Below are 16,967 nucleotides of genomic sequence, written 5' to 3' on the forward strand. Positions count from 1 at the left end.
GCTGGATTAGTTTTACCTTTGACGAGATATCTTGTGCATCGGGATTCCAGTGATGCTTTGGGTAATCTCAGAGTTGAGGTTTTCCACTAGGGAATCCGACGAGATCGCGAGCTTCGTGATTGAGGATTTCTATGCGGCTTGTGGTAATTTGTGATGGACTAGTTGGAGCACCCCTGCAGGGTTAAATCTTTCGGAAAGTCGTGCCCGCGGTTATGTGGCAACGTGGAAATTTTGTTTAACACTGGTTCTAGATAACTTGAAATTAACTAATTGAAATATGCCAATTGTGTGCGTAACCGTGACTGTCTCTTTCGTGAGTTCCTTCTCCGATCGAGGACACGGTGGGGTTATGTCTGACGTAGGTAGGTGTTCAGGATGATTCATTTGATCACCAGTAGTTCACGTCCGCTATGCGTAGATCTCCCCCCTCTTATTTCTGGTACTCGTAAGTTAGCCACCAAATATATGCTTAGCCGCTGCTGCAACCTCACCACTTAACCATACCTCACCCATTAAGCTTTGCTAGTCTTGATACCTTTGGAAATGAGATTGCTGAGTCCCCTGTGGCTCACAGATTACTACAACACCAGTTGCAGGTACAGGTAAAGGTTACTTGATGCGAGCGCGTTGATTGTTCATTTGGAGTTGCTTCTTCTTCTTCTTCTTCTTCATCGATCTAGGATGGGTTCCAGGCCGACAGCCTGGGATAGCAAGGATGGACGTCGTTCTTCTTTTTTCGTTTGTTTTCGTCCGTAGACGGACCCTGCTCTTACTCTTGACGATTATGTAATGTACTGATGTGACTCTGATGTAGCTTGTGGCGAGTGTAAGCCAACTCTTTATATATCTCTTTTTTTCAGTACATGTACTTGTAACGATATCCATTCTTGCGACACGACGAGATGCGCTTCTATCCCTGACGAGGCCCTCGTGCCAAATTGAGGATAGGGTCGCATCTGGGCGTGACAAGTTGGTATCAGAGCAAGGACCGACCTAGGAGCCCCCTTGATTGATCGAACATGGTCGAGTCGAGTCTAGTGAAAACTATTTGAGTCTTAGTTATATATCGGAGAGTAGGATTCTTTTTTCTCCTCTTCTATGCTCTGGTGAGGAATCTTGACGTAATAATTTATCTACTCCTCTTCTCCCTCAAAAAAAAAATTTAGGATCACGCGGATATTTTTGAGATCTATATGATGCCTATGTGACGGAGTTCTGTCTTGGTGCCTCCTGTCTGACTTGATCTTCTTCCGGGGAGTTGAGCTCCAGGGGATTCTTGAGCACATCGTTATCATTCAGATTTCTTAGTATCTCAGGACGAAGGATGTTCGTAATTGCTTCAATACTAGTAGTGGCGAGATAACCCCGATGTCCCCAGTACTGGTGCAGATTGTTCGGGAGTACTACCATACTTTGTATCATTGTGATCACGAGGGTCTGTTGTAGATGAAGGTCCGAGATTCTGGTCGTGTGTTGACGGATGTGATACAGGTGACGGATTAGTATAGGAGTTGTGTGATTATTACTCCTTGTATCCGTGTACCAGATTGCATGACCAGATATTTCGGGAATTCATAGGTGGGAAGTCAAGTAGTTGCTTATAGGACAATCTTCCAACAAATGCATGATGTTAGGTTGGGGTTCGACATCTAGTGGATTCGTTTGTTCACGGTCGACTTACAGCGGTACACGTTGTGTCTTAAAGAGTCCTTGTAGCTTGCTACGACTCGGGGACGCTTCGTATGTCAGGTGCACTGCCTTGCACTTGGTGGCTACTGTAAATCGTGCCCGTGCGATCCTGTCCACGAAAATATCGAACGGAAATCTTTCTCATGAGTTTGTTCTGGCTTGTTTCGTAAGCTGCATCCTTTGTTTTGTTGAATTTGGTAATTCGTGTTGCTTCGATGTCAAGTGGTGATTCAGATCTTTCCTAATCTGTGTTCTCATATTTTTATGTGAGAGTGCTAGTCCTTTTGATCAATCAGTTGTCTTATCAATTTTGTCAATCGGAGTTGCCATATCAATTCTTTTTCAACCGGTGTGTTTCTCTCCAAGTGGATTCAACCCTCTCCAATTTGCAAGATCTTTCTCTCGTTTATTCCGGAGTTCATCTCATCTAGACCAAGTGTCTTTGTTTTCCCACCCTCCCACCCTTTTTCTCAGTAATTCAATTTTCATCCAGGAGTTTCTTTTCATTGTGCTTCCGCTATCTCGTCTTCCTTGCGTAGCCGGTGATTCGTTGTGAAGATTCTCAGGAGCTTCGTGTTCATCTTTGTTCAATCTTGTTGTCTTTTCGGTGAAGTTAATTCAGTTGTCCGTGTTCTTCATATCCTAATTATCCTTGTAATTCTTTTTCATGTTGGAGATTCTTTCAGGCTATCTTGGTTATTCATTCCTCTCTTTTCATCCGGAGTGCTGAAGATATCTCTGAGTTTCGAGTTTCAATTTTTTTAATTATTTCGAGGTTCTCAACCTCATCTAGTTTTCATTTGTACCGTTGCAATATCTCTCGGTCTAGTAATCTTTTCTAACGGTGATTTTCTTTGAGTGGGCCCATAACCCACAGGTTCTTCCCAGGATCTTACCTGACTCTTTAATCTTTTCCGGAGGTCCTTAATTCTTTTCAACTATGACGTAAGTATGAATTTCATCAGTCATATCCCTTCTTCAAGATATATTTGAATGAATTCTCTTATTTGGCTCAACCTTGCATTCTTCATTATTCCGGAGGTCTCGGTAATTCTTGGTGTTGTTCTCGATCATTCTCAGCTTGCTATTCGAAGGAGTGTTTCTCGTAAATCTTGCCCCGTTCTTGTGAAGATTGTCAGCTCAGCTTCGTGTTACCCTCTCATTATTTCCAATAATGAGTAATTCCTTTCGTGCTATCCGGGGCATTTCTGAGTTGTTTTTATTTCTAGTTCCTCCGAAGGCCATCATTTTAGAAGATTCTTCGTTCTCAGCTTTCAGCTTTCATCCTCAAATATTCTCAATTGTGGCCTCTCCGTTCGTCTCTCGGTTATTCCGGGCTTTGTTCAAGTTTTTCTCTCAGGTGGCTCATGAGCTCTTCATTCTCTTGTTTCTCCATTAATTCGTGGTGTTCCCATTCAATTGTGAATTCTTACCGGTGCTTCCTTCAATTAGGCCTCAAGTGGTGCTTATCTCTCTATCTCTTCAAGATTCTTTCAAGAGGAATAAGTTGTATGCTAGATCCATTGCTTGTCATCATTATGCTTGGTGAAGGATGAGCATAACATAATTCTTATTGTTCTTCCTTCTTCCAAGAGATTTCTATTCTTCTTCCGGAATGGCTCTTGATATAAATTGTTTTCTCAAGTGCTTATCTTTCTTTTCCGAAGTTCCAAGTCTACCAGTATCTCTTGTTAGAGCTTCATCTATATCATTGCAAGGCCTTTAATCTTATTCATTTCTACTTTGATATCTTTGCATCATTCTTTTGTATACGGAGGTCCTTCATGGTGGTTCATCAAGATTTCAATCCATTCTCAAGTGTTCTTCAAGATTCTTGCTGGAGTACCTCAAGTATTCTTTCTCTTGCATCTCCAGTGCATTTGTTCTTCCTTTATCCTTTGAGGTGGTATTATAGCATTCTTGTTAGTGTAGGAGCTTCGAAGAGTTTTCCTTTCAAGAATGAGATAATTAAACCCACCAATTCCTTGATCATGAGATATCTGCAACCCATGATTCCTTCATTGAGCTATCTTGGTTTGGATTTCACCTAAAGCCTTTCCTATGGATCGTTGCTATCATGGTGCTTGTCATCAATCCAAGTTCTCAATGCATCCTTTTGGTGTAAGAATTGTTCTTATCTTGTTGCTCCCAATATGTCCTTGTTTCTTTTAGTGGTTGTTTGTCACCTCATATTTGTTGAGATGATTTTCATAAGCCCACTACTATCTGGTTCTTTCGTTGTTGGTTTTCCAACTACTCCGTCTATCCTTCTATCTGGAGGCTCTTAAATTCTATTGTGATGATAGTTGGCATTCTTTTCTTCATTCTCTTCTTCTGCTTGAGCTAGCTCATATTCTCTTGTTCCGGAGGCATTGTGATATTGCTCTTTTGGGTCTATCTTGTTGTTCTAGCAAGATCATGGTCGTCCCTTGCTCTATTTAGTTGTTTGTATGAATATTGTCTATTTCTTTTACCTTTTCGATTTTTTTGTCCCATTTTCCTACCGAAGTGCTGCCGAACTTTTCCGTGAATTCTGGCTTCTTTCTCATGTCATTCCTCATCGTCGTGCAACCTTCAAGGATCGTTGGTTTCACTCGTTTGTCAAAGAAGCGACTAAGTTTTTACCTTTTACTTTTCTCTTCCTCTCCCCCTTTCATTCTTGGATCTCGGGGCGAGATCTTCTTGTAGTGTGGGAGAGTTGTGACAGCCCGAGACCGACGTTCCAGAAGATTCCCCCTTCTTTTCCGTTTTCGTCGTGTGATTAGAATTATTCGTTGCATCGTCATGTAGTTGCATCATCGCATCATGCATGGCATCATGTCATCGGTGTTTTGTCGGTGTTGCTTGTTGCTTCGTGTTGTTGGGTGTTAGTGTTTCGTGAGTGGCGTCGTTTGTTGGCGCGATGAGAGAGGGAGCGTGAGAGCCGTTGTTAAACCCCGTTGCACCGCAGACCTAAAACCCTCTTCTCCCCTCCTAAGTTGTTTTGTGGTTTTGCTAAAGATTTCTAACTTTACCCCTCTTCCAAAATATTCGTCTTCTTTTTAAAAGTCCTTTTATTAAACGTAGGGGCAACCCTTAGGTTTTAATTTTACTCTCCGTTTGTTTCATTTTTAAAACCCTCCCATTTTATTTTCTCTTTTAAAAGGCTCTTGTTTATTCTTTGAATAAAGAGGTTTTAATTAATTCTTTCGAAAAGGGGTTATTTTTATTTTCTTATTAAAAGAGTTTTAATTTAACTCTTCAAAAGGGTTCTGATTTTTAATTCTTTTAAGAAGGGTTTTATTTTAAATCTTAAAAAAGTTTCATTTTTATTTGTTTAAGAAAATGCCCGAACTATCTTTAGAGTTGGGGTATAATTTACAACACGAGTGAAACATTTTTTTTCTATTTATTTTATTTTATTTTGTTTTGCTAAAAGCATTTTTTTCTTTTCTTTTTCATTAGTCTATTAAAAAAAGGCTATTGTTTTAAAAGTGTATTAAAAAAACATTTGGGGGAGGAGCCAGCCCGGGCCAACCGGCCCAAGGACCAGCGTCCCTCCCCCGAGACCTAGCGCGTCTCCTCCTCGTTCCTCCTCTTCCCCGCGTCGCGCCGCCGCCTCCCTGCCTCCCGCGACGCGCCGCCGCCTCCTCCTCCCGCGAGCGCCGCTCCTCCCTCGCCGTGCCGCGGCTCCCCGCGCCGGCAGCGTCGTCTCCGGCCTCCGGTGGCCTCCGCCCTGCCGTCGCCTGCGCTCGCCCTCGCCCTGCAGCGCCGTCGCCTCTGGCCGCGCCATGCCCGCCGCCGCGCGCCCTCCTCCCGAGCCGCGCGTCCGCGTCGCCATGGCCGCCTCCTTCCTCGTCGAGCCGGCCCCGCCGCCCTCGCCTGCGGACCTGCGCCGCCCCGTGGACGCCTCCTCCTCCTCGAGCCGCGCCGCCTCCGGCGCCGCCTCGCCCTAGCGCCGGCCTCCGCCCTGCTCCGCCCCGCCGCTGCGCCTCGCGCGCCGCCTGCTGGAGCCCCACGCTGCCCGTCGCCCGTCATGGCCCCAGCGCCCCTGCACCCGAGCTCTCCCAGCCGCGTCGCCTGCACCTTCCCATGCCAGCAACCTCGACACGCATGGCCTTGATGGTTCCCCGTCCTCGCGCCGAGTCACCCTTGGCCTCTCCCCGCCGCTGGAGGCCATCCCCTGCCGAAACCCCTCCAGGGTCCCTCGACCCTTCCTCTTGTGCCGGAGCTCTGCCCGCATGCTTCCCGCTGTGCGCGTCGCCGGCCTCAGCTGCCCGCCGCCAGTACCATGGTCGCCGCTCAGACCGCCTCTCCTCGTTCCCCGCGCCTCCCGTCGCTGGTGCTCGCTCTTCAACCCGAGCGCGACGTCGGTCGCTGCCGTACTCGCCAGTGCGCCGCCCTGCTGGCCCGATGTGTGCCGAGACGCTGATGTTCCCTGTGCGTGTTGGCATGCTAAATCCTGCTGCTGTATATGGTGCTCGTTGCTGTCGTTGTCGCGTTATCTGCTTTGCTAAGTTGTTGTTGTTGTGCTGTTGTTGTAGAGGTTAGCTAGGCTGCTGCTTGCCGTGCTGCGCGCTGTAGTTGCTGGTTGCTGCTGCCGTTAGCCGCTGCTGCGTTTTGCTGTTGCCGGCTGATGCTTGTTGCTGATGCGTTTGCCTGCTGTTGTGGCTCGACGCCGCTGCTTGCCGTATTGCTAGTTGTCGTCTGTTTTGCCGCCAGCCGAGGTTAGATGATGCTAGCTTGCTTGTTGCTGCCGAGCCTGTGCTCCTGTGTGCCTCGCTGATATTGCTGCTAGGTTGCTGTTGCCCGATTTGCTAGCTGCAGTTGTTGCTTGCTGCTGCTTGCTTGCGTAGCTAGTTGCTAGCCGTGTGCTGCTAGGCTAGAAGCTGCCGCTGTCGATGCTTGCTAGTAGATGTTGCTTGCTAGTGCTAGTGCCGCTTTGCCGTTGTAGTTGCTGTCGTGTCGCGTGCGTCGCTGCGTGCATGATCGCCGCCTTCGTGGGTCCTCGACAAGATCGCCGAGAACCACGACGCCCCGACGACCCCGGACATCTACGGATACGTGAACGACTACCGACGCCGAAGACCGGGAACCACGACGCCGAGCGAACGACTACCGTCGACGAGACCGTGCACCACTACTTCAACCGCCGGCGCGTGTACGACTACTTCCACGACGACCACGACGTCCGCTTCGACCGTACCCCTCCGATTCGCACGCGTCGAAGGTATACCGATGGGACATGTCGAGTACCGTGTGCTAGCGATGTACGGATGTATGTGTTGTACAAGTCGAATGCATGTATGCACCGTATTTATGCACCGTTTGTTTGCACCGTTTATTTGCCGTGCACGTCGTCTTCCTTTTCGTCGAGCCCTCGACACATGGGAACCCGAGATACGTGATCACCCCACCTTTATTTACCGTTCCGGCACGCGTTCGTATACGCTGGCACCGGTTTCTCCTCGAGTTATCGGGACCGGAACGTTGCCGTGGCATCGTTTCCGATTCGCCGCCTTGTTTTCCTCTCGCTCGCCAGGGCGACACCATGCTTATTTCCCTCTTTGTCGTGATGTGTTGAACTCTCATGCATGAAGCATCCATGGCATATTTATTTTGTGTTGCTTGTTCTTGCGCCGTAGCCCCGTTCAAAGTCCGACATGCTGTCGACTAGGTTGACATGTAGGTTCATCGCTCACCCCTTGCCATGTTAACAACATTCAATATTGTCGTGATAATTAACGGGAGTGAATTAAATATTTAAACGTGGAGTTTCGTCGATATGCAACCCGTTGCATATCGAGCTTCATTTAATGTGTAGTGTATGTGTGAGGTGTTTTGTCGTGCCTTCCCGTGCATCGATGTCCTGTTCATGCATCATATTAGGGTTGCATCATGTCTTGCTTTGTGGTGGTGAATACTTGTGTTGATGGTTGTTTCCGGTTTGCCCGTCTAGATAGAGTTCCGCAAGCGTGTCGGAATGTGAGGATCGTTCGACTACGTGGGTTCGCTGACTTCACCGAGTTGTTCTTCTTCCAAGCGGGATCTCAGGCAAGATGATCATTTCCCCAGATACCATTACTATCATTGCCATGCTAGTGTTACCGCTTCTATCGATTATGTCTCGTTGCCTACCACCTGTTAAATATCAGCCTCTCAACAATGCCATGATTACCATCAACCTGTTCGACCTAGCAAACCACTGATTGGCTATGTTACTGCTTGCTTAACCCTGTTGATAGCGTTGCTAGTTGCAGGTGCAGATGCTTCCATGTGAAAAACATGGGTTCCTTGTCATATCACCCTATTAATGCTATTTAATTTAATGCACCTATATACTTGGTAAAAGGTGGAAGGCTCGGCCTTTCTAGCCTGGTGTTTTGTTCCACCTTTGCCCCCTTAGTTTCGGCTACCGGTGTTATGTTCCATAATTGAGCGCTCCTAACACGATCGGGGTTGTTATGGGGACCCCCTTGATAATTCGTTTAAGATTAAGGCTGGTCTGGCAAGGCCCAACTTTGGTACTACATTTGCCTAATCACTAATAAACTGCATAGGGAGTAATTAACCCGAGGAAATTTAATCAACCCCCGGGCCAGTGCTCCTCATGAGTGTTGGTCCAAACTAGAGCCGTTTGCGGGGCCAACCCGGGGCAACTCGGGAGATTTCTATCAGGCCACCGTACGCTGTGCTTATCCGTCGTGTCCTGAGAACGAGGTACGTGACTCCTATCGGGATCGTCGATACGTCGGGCGGCTTTGCTGGATTAGTTTTACCTTTGACGAGATATCTTGTGCATCGGGATTCCGGTGATGCTTTGGGTAATCTCAGAGTTGAGGTTTTCCACTAGGGAATCCGACGAGATCGCGAGCTTCGTGATTGAGGATTTCTATGCGGCTTGTGGTAATTTGTGATGGACTAGTTGGAGCACCCCTGCAGGGTTAAATCTTTCGGAAAGCCGTGCCCGCGGTTATGTGGCAACGTGGAAATTTTGTTTAACACTGGTTCTAGATAACTTGAAATTAACTAATTGAAATATGCCAATTGTGTGCGTAACCGTGACTGTCTCTTTCATGAGTTCCTTCTCCGATCGAGGACACGGTGGGGTTATGTCTGACGTAGGTAGGTGTTCAGGATGATTCATTTGATCACCAGTAGTTCACGTCCGCTATGCGTAGATCTTCCCCCTCTTATTTCTGGTACTCGTAAGTTAGCCACCAAATATATGCTTAGCCGCTGCTGCAACCTCACCACTTAACCATACCTCACCCATTAAGCTTTGCTAGTCTTGATACCTTTGGAAATGAGATTGCTGAGTCCCCTGTGGCTCACAGATTACTACAACACCAGTTGCAGGTACAGGTAAGGGTTACTTGATGCGAGCGCGTTGATTGTTCATTTGGAGTTGCTTCTTCTTCTTCTTCTTCTTCTTCATCGATCTAGGATGGGTTCCAGGCCGGCAGCCTGGGATAGCAAGGATGGACGTCGTTCTTCTTTTGTCGTTTGTTTTCGTCCGTAGACGGACCCTGCTCTTACTCTTGACGATTATGTAATGTACTGATGTGACTCTGATGTAGCTTGTGGCGAGTGTAAGCCAACTCTTTATATATCTCTTCTTTTCAGTACATGTACTTGTAACGATATCCATTCTTGCGACACGACGAGATGCGCTTCTATCCCTGACGAGGCCCTCGTGCCAAATTGAGGATAGGGTCGCATCTGGGCGTGACAAAGTTTCTCTTGGGTAAGCGCAATTGCAACTTTTTAAGGTCGATCACAACTCCAATTTTCTGGAGGATAGTCGCAATTGCAACTATTTTGAAAACCGGTCGCAACTACAAGTTTTTCTAGGGTAGCTGCAATTGAAATTTTTGAAGGGCAATCACAATTGTAAGTTTCTTGAGGGGTAGTCGTAATTGCAACTTTTTCAAGGTCGGTCGCTGCATGTTTCTCTAGAAGTCTAGAGTAATTATTATTTCAAGTTTTTTGAACGTTTTCACAATGCAAAATTCCCTAGGATAGTCGCAATTGCAAAAAGAATTGAAGACCGGTAGCGAATTTTTTTACTTCTGTTCTTTTGTGTTTCATTTTCTTTGTCCTTTTTCAAATTTTCCTTTTTCATAAATTATCGCGCTTTTCAAATTTTCTTTAGTATTTTTAAAAATGTTCCTGCTTTCAAATGTTAGGGAATTCAAAAAATGTTTCCTTTTTTAAAAAATCTGTTCACCAGTTCACAAAATATTCATGTTTACAATTTTGTTTAAAATTCAAAAGAATTGGGGGAATTTCAAAAGATGTTAGCAAGTTTTTTTTTAAGTTTGTCAAGAAATATCTGAAAAGTGCTAAAGTTGTTTAATCTGACATGCTAGATAGTTCTTTAGTGTCTATGATGTATTTTTTGAAACAACGGCCATCAGTTGTAGTGGCTTGCAACATGCATGTAGTAGTGATGAATCATGAGATCGAGATCCCATGGGGTTCTTGTTTATTCGCGATTTGTTTTGGCCCAAGCAAGCTGTGCAGCAATTGTAACATGCCATCACTTGGCCGTGCAAGCTGTGCAGCAATTGTAACATGCCATCACTTGGCCGTGCTGGTTCGAAGGAAAAAAAACGGGACAATTAAAAACGGATTGGGACTACTAAAACATGACATCAACTTACATCAGGTGAATGAGACCATAATATAACTCAGCTACATGAGTTCTAGGCACTCCCTTTAAAAATAGTGAGATCTATTTCAACTAGCTTGCATAGGTCTTAAAATCAGCTAATTTTTACATGGTGAAAACATGTTTTCCAAAAATCTGGTCGACACGAATCTCAATGTGGCAGTGCGTGGCGGTCAAAAAAAAATGTGGCAGTGCGTGGCGGATGCTGCTTCACCATCACCCATGCACACTGAACCGCTAGAAAAAAAAAACAAATTCCTGCTGGGTGGCAAGCAAGACCACGAAGGCAGGATCTGAAGCAGGTAAAAAAAAAACATACGAAAAGGATAACGGCCATCGGATGCGCATCAGACGGTCCCGCCCCAAGATTCAGCGCGCTCCACGAGAAGCGGTCAGAGCGACGACTGGCCGATCGATCAGATCTCCTCCAACTGCCGAACCCTCCCTTCCTCGGATCGATCCACCCATCACTCTCCTCCCGCCACGACCATCTCCCCTCCCCCTCCTATATATACACTGACACTCCACGCCCACACAGCCACACTCACTCATCGATCGAGCGAGCTCGCCATCGCCATCGGCATCGGCATCCACCAGCAAGCCGCACGCACGCATGGCGCCACCGAAGCTCTCCTTGCTGGTGGTGCTCCTCGTCCTCCTCCTCCCGGCCGCCGGCAACGCGGCCGACGCGCCCCCGGTTGGCGGCGGCTTCAACGTGACGGAGATGCTGGGCAAGTTCCCGGAGTTCACCCTCTTCAACTACCTCATGGCCAAGACGCGCGTGGCCAAGGACATCAACAACCGCACCTCCATCACCGTGCTCGCCCCCGTCAACGCCGACGTCGACTGGCTGCTCCGCCGCAGCGCGCGCCTGCCGCGGGCCGCGCTCCTCGAGCTCCTCTCCGTCCACGTCGTCCTCGACTACTACGACGCCGCCAAGCTCGTCGCCCTGCCCCGCGGCCGCGGCGCCAAGCCCGTCCTCGCCACCACGCTCTACCAGACCTTCGGCCCCGCCAACGGCGACAAGTCCGGCTTCCTCACCATCACCCCCGCGCCCGACGGCGGCGCCGTCTTCGCCTCCGCGGCGCCCGGGGCGATCGTCAACGCCACCTTCAAGAAGGCCGTCATCGCCAGGCCCTACAACATCTCCATCCTCCAGATCAGCAACTTCGTCGTGCCGCCGGGCGTCATCACCAGGCCGCGCGCGCCGCCGCCGCCCAAGAAGATGAGCTCCGTCGCCGCCGTCGCGCCCAGCCCCGCGCCCGTGCCGTCGCCGTCCGCGCTCCCGTGCCCGCCCGTGACGATGCCCATTGAGGAGCCCATGGAGGAGGTCCCGGCTGCGGCGCCCGCGCCGTCGTCGCAGGGATACGCGGTGAAGGCGAAGATGAGCTGGTGGTCCGGCGCCGGCGTCGCGCTGGGGATGGCGTGCGTGCTGGCGCACTTGTAGGTCGCAGACGGAGTAGATTGGATCGGTCGGATAGCCTCGATAAATTTTGGTCTTGATTAGCTTGCACTCTTTCGGAACTCAGTATTTTTCCTAGATTTTAATTGTTTCCTACAAAATTTATGTGAGATTGTTATGATTCAAATGCGCCCTGCCCTCTGGGTTTTGGCCTGTGTAAAATCAAGGGAATTATCCATTTTTTCAACCTTGTTACACTTCAAAATGGTTCGATTTATAGCCTCTAGTTGTCAAAACCATTCAATGTCCCGTGTAAAATCCAGTTTTCACGCTAGACCACCCAACGCCAACTCGGGTGACACCAAATCAAAGTAACACTGGCCGATTTAAGTTCGAAGTTGCAATCGGTATTTTATTTTTTTGCAAATCTATATATCCCTCCCTACTAATCTCTCCTTAATAATAATAAATCACGGATTGTTTCTGTGGTACGTCGTGGCTGTTTTGCAAAAAAGCCCCTGAGGTTTATCGAAATCAACCTGCGATCCTTCATTAAGTGCAAAAAACTGTTTCATATATTTACATAACCACCCCTCGCCGTCTTATCCATTCCCGTTCTGAAGAGGGGCCTTCTCGCCGGCGACGGCGCTTGGAGGCGATGGGCTGGCGACGGCGCGCGGAGGCGGAGAGGCCGGACTTCGTCCCGCCCCGCCCCATCCCGTCACCCAGATTCGGCCGTCGCGCCGCCTCCACCACTTGCGGTCGCGCGCACCACCCCATTTGGCGACCTTCTGCGCCTTCCACCATCAGGGGCATAACCCTGCTTCGTCGCCTCGGCACCTGCTCATGGCTGGCGCCGATGGCTGTGACCGGGATTCTGGGTCCCCAACTCCAACTCCTCCCTAGCCCTACTAGCTCCAATGCCCCGCCAGCCTCTGGTTCCCCATGCCCACCTGGAGGCGCGCAAAAACCCCCCCTTCCACAACTCATCTTCGTGGAGGAGCTTCGGCTGGGACGCGGTGCAGAGCAGCCTCTCTACCATCATGCTGGTATTGAGCCTCCGTGTCTTTTACTGAACTCTCTCTTTAAGGAGGTTTTGCCCTTCTTTAATTTGCACGAGAAAATAACTTCAACATTTGCTTTGTGTGTGTCCTCTGAAAAACGGCACTTGGATGACACTTATATATATTTATGGATGGGTTGGTTTGAGGTTTGGACATAGTTGAACTGCAGCTTGACAAAAAATGTGAAAAAGTGCAGGTATATCCCCTCCATTTGGACCTGAAGGTGCTCCATATGAGCAGCCATAGCATCGCAAAAGCTCTTAATATGGACCTGATGGTACTTCTTATGAGCAGCCACATAAACAATCTCTACAGGAAAGGCTTTCGCTCATTTCATTGCATGCTCCCGATAGCTAAATTCTTCAAAATATGTGAAGCTGTGAGGTGTGGTAGCATTTTGGACAGTGGCAGTTCATGCTGATACGAGGTGAGACCCGACCATGGAGAGAGCGAGGAAAGTTGAGACAATGTGGCTGACTACATCATCTGTTCAAAACAGTTTGTTTCGGCAAGGTTGAAGTTTATTGTTTGTTCTTGGGTCGAAGTCCACATAAAAAATGGCATGTGCGAATGTGATCCCACCTTGTAACATATGATCATTCGCATGCATGCGGGGATTCAGGATGCCATCTCCTGAACCCGAACGACCTGGAAAAGCTGCCGATTTGCATCAAGGTCATCCAGCACAACACTTGTGTTTCTAGGCCGGCTACCTCCTCAACCTCGAGATCTCCCTGATGAATCTGCATTGAGCATGAGCATTGCAGTGATCTATCCTATGTGAATTTGTAGCAGGTTGGCATTGTTTTCTCTCTAGAAAGACATAGTACAGTTCGTGTGTGCTTGTGCTGTTGTACTTATATACAAGCAGATCTGGCACTGTTCTTGTGAGTGTGAAAAATGTGTTAATTGATGTGTTTCATTGATTTAGCCAACTTTGTTTGCAAAATTTCTTTTTTCATATCTTGGTATGCATCGGTTTCAGAGATATGCTTAAAGTGTACAACAATTTCCACCTACAGGGGACAATGCATGGTGTGAAAATGACCCAACAAGATATGTGTGCATGTATGATTCAACATCGTTCTTTTTTTCACATGGATCACATGAGAAGTCAAAGTATAAAAAGAACAAAGTTTAGATATAGTAACATGAAGCAAAATTAGTGTAAACTAAAAAAATGAGAAAATTTCACTGAATCCAAAAAAAAAAAGTTCATGGTCGAAAGCTTTGTTATGTTGTAGAAAAAACACCCGAGATGGATCAATAACTAAATAGATGTCACCCGAGGTTGGATGGAGGGAGAGACAACATTGCATGGGAACAGATGTCACCCGTCGCACTGCATTGAAAGATTTTTGTGTACCTTCAAAGAAAAAATAAACTAATAAAAGAGAGAGAGGATTAATAGCTCATGCCCGCCTTGAAAGAAGAAATAAACTAACAAAAGAGAGAGAGTGGATTAATAGCTCATGCACGCATCACGATTGATTATGATTCGATAATAAAGATTCAATCGTAGTTGGATTCGCCATTAACGATGAAGTTTTTTTGCTACATCCATCGAACGGAGCTGCAACCTCGCGACGACGATGGCAACGATTTGGTGCATCCACTATCATTTTGCTACGACCGGTGATGTTTTTTGCTATGTCCATTCAACGACGGTGACTAACTGGGTGGCCGTCGGTGACACAATTCTGTGCAAGGAGCATCAGTGGCGGGGGTGGAGACTAATGACGAGGACGACCACAGAAGAGGATAGGAGACGCGACGTCGCACACCCGAGCGAAAGGAAGAAGACTACATTGATGAAACTATAGAAACTCACTAACACATCAAAGAGGTAACAATGTCTCCCCTTGCAACGCACGGGCATTTGTACTAGTACTAATAAAGCACATATTGCTTCTGTGGTACGTCATTAAAATTGTCTCTAAAATTCTCTAATATTACCCACCAATGCCACTATATAAGTTATAAAAAACGTTTTGCAGGGAATCCTCGCATGGGCCGGCCCAAGCATAGGGACCAGCTATACTATGCTCTGCTCCCTGGAAAATACAGAGCACGCCCATTTGTGCCAGCCCATGGGAGGGGGCCTATTTTTTTAGTTTTTCAGTTACTATTATTTATCTATTCCTTTTTATTTTTTCTAATTCAAATTAATCAAAAGTAAACTTTCTAAATTCAAAAAATTGTATTTACATAAATGTTTCATAAAACATAAAATGTTTGCAAATTCAAAAATTGTTCGGGATTTTTGTAAAAATGTTTACATATTAAAAAATCGTAATTTTGGAGAAAACATTCGTGAATCAAAAAAGTCCATCATTTTGCGAAATTTCTTTAATGCAATTAAAAAATGTTTGATAATTCAAAAAATGAATTATTTGCCAATTCACAAGAAAATACTTGAAAACAGTTCGTAATATAAAATATTGTTTGGAATTTTTAAAAAATATTTATAAATAGTAAAAAATGTTCTTGATTTTACAAATGTTCCCAAATTTGTAAAAAAGTTCACGAATGATCGAGTGTATGCAGTTTAACATTAATGCTTCTGAGTCTTATATACGTGAGTGAATTTTGAAGAATTAATTGTGAGGGTGGATCGGAATATTATAGTATATTTTAAAAAATGTTTCTTGAAATTCAGAATAATTCTTTGAGTTATCAAGTTTTTTGACAACCATGATATTTTTTAAAAACCTGAATATTGTTTCAACTTGTGAATTGTGAATAAAATTAAAAGAAGAAATATTTTCTTGCATTTGTGAACAAATTTTTGAAATCATGCGATGAGATATGAACATAATGTGCTCATCGCCATTGAAGATGGTGTTTTTTTTTCTCCCGTTGCAACGCACGGATCATTTTGCTAGTAAAAGTTGCAATCGAATAACTTGACCAAAATAACAGAGTTGGAAAGGGATCGGTACCCGTCCCGGCAAAATTATAAGGTAGGATATGCACGATCTTGTTGTCTTCCCAGGACAATGATCAAAATTGGCATTAGTAAAATTCCTACAAAAAAAGGTGCATTTATGATTTCCGATGCGATCCCTAAGAAACTGCCTCCATCTTTCTTGGTTGCCACTTTGCCACCATCCTGATATAATCAGATTGATCAAAATTGACTTCAGCAAAACCCTGGCATAAAAGGAAGCCGCAATACCTGGGCCTCAGCCATAGAGGTCCACGTCCACAAACAACGTTGCACAATTTTTTTTGGATGAAAAGTAACGGTGTTGCATTACAATGATGACGAAGAAGAACACATTACAATGCTCAAGCAGAGCACACAAACACACAACAACACCACAAAGACACCACACCACACCAGCACCAGAACATGGCATAATCTTCTGGCGGTTTTTGATCTCGGGAAGTTCATGCATATAGCTAGGATAGCCTAGACCCACAGAACGTATAGTGTGAGAATGCCTTAATCACAGGCGACATGCCTGAACTTATCACGCAAGAACACTTTAGTCCCCATGGAGTTGAAAAATCAATGGTCTTATCCACGAGCTTGGCTTGCTAGTTCAATGCAGTCCAAATCTGGCTCGGTTTGGACTTCATTGAACCGGCAAGCCAAGTTCGTGTGTTAGTCAGAGCAACTTTTATGTGAGACTAGTTGAATGCCCGTGCGTTGCAACGGGTTAACAAAAGATATACAAACACATTGGTCAAATGATGGTGTTGATTTGGAATTTCATGTGAAATATGACGGCATGTAGTTACACTGATTATTTCTTTCGTTTCTTTCCTCTTCAACAACCAATGTGATATTTCTTTGAACTTGAAAAAATCATGGAAGAAAAAGCTAAATTCTTAGCGGCCGCGCGCCAACAATATGTGTGTCCACGTGTTGTGTTTCCTTAAGCACCCTCTTCATGGAAGAAGGCATAGAAACAACTTTCTACCTGCGTTCCCTAAAAAAAACCATGTACATCCATTCTCTTCATCAACCTTGCTCATAGGAAGAAGATAGAACGTCATCTTTCTCCCTAACTTGATATCAATGGACAGAGCGAAGTTGATGGAAACTTCAGGAGAAAAACATATATAACATGGAATGAGAGCATGAGGGCTATGAATTAGATATGTTGACTGTACTATTTAGTTCAAGCTCCATCGGTACAGATAAGATTAC

At 46.0% G+C, this 16,967-nt stretch overlaps 1 protein-coding gene across 1 annotated transcript; it reads left to right on the plus strand.

Moving 5' to 3' along the window:
- Positions 1 to 10,955: 10,955 nt before the first annotated feature.
- LOC123409470 (fasciclin-like arabinogalactan protein 14) lies at positions 10,956 to 11,982 on the plus strand. Its single transcript, XM_045102362.1, has one exon. The coding sequence runs from the start codon at positions 10,956 to 10,958 to the stop codon at positions 11,787 to 11,789; it is 834 nt and encodes a 277-aa protein (XP_044958297.1). The 3' UTR covers positions 11,790 to 11,982.
- The last annotated feature ends 4,985 nt before the right edge of the window (positions 11,983 to 16,967 follow it).

Source organism: Hordeum vulgare, chromosome 7H (genome assembly GCF_904849725.1).
Source record: "Hordeum vulgare subsp. vulgare chromosome 7H, MorexV3_pseudomolecules_assembly, whole genome shotgun sequence".
Lineage (NCBI taxonomy): Eukaryota > Viridiplantae > Streptophyta > Magnoliopsida > Poales > Poaceae > Hordeum > Hordeum vulgare.

What these genes read in the sequence shown, in the direction of transcription:
- LOC123409470 (XM_045102362.1), top strand. Translation starts at nt 10,956, where the DNA reads ATGGCGCCACCGAAGCTCTCCTTGCTGGTGGTGCTCCTCGTCCTCCTC.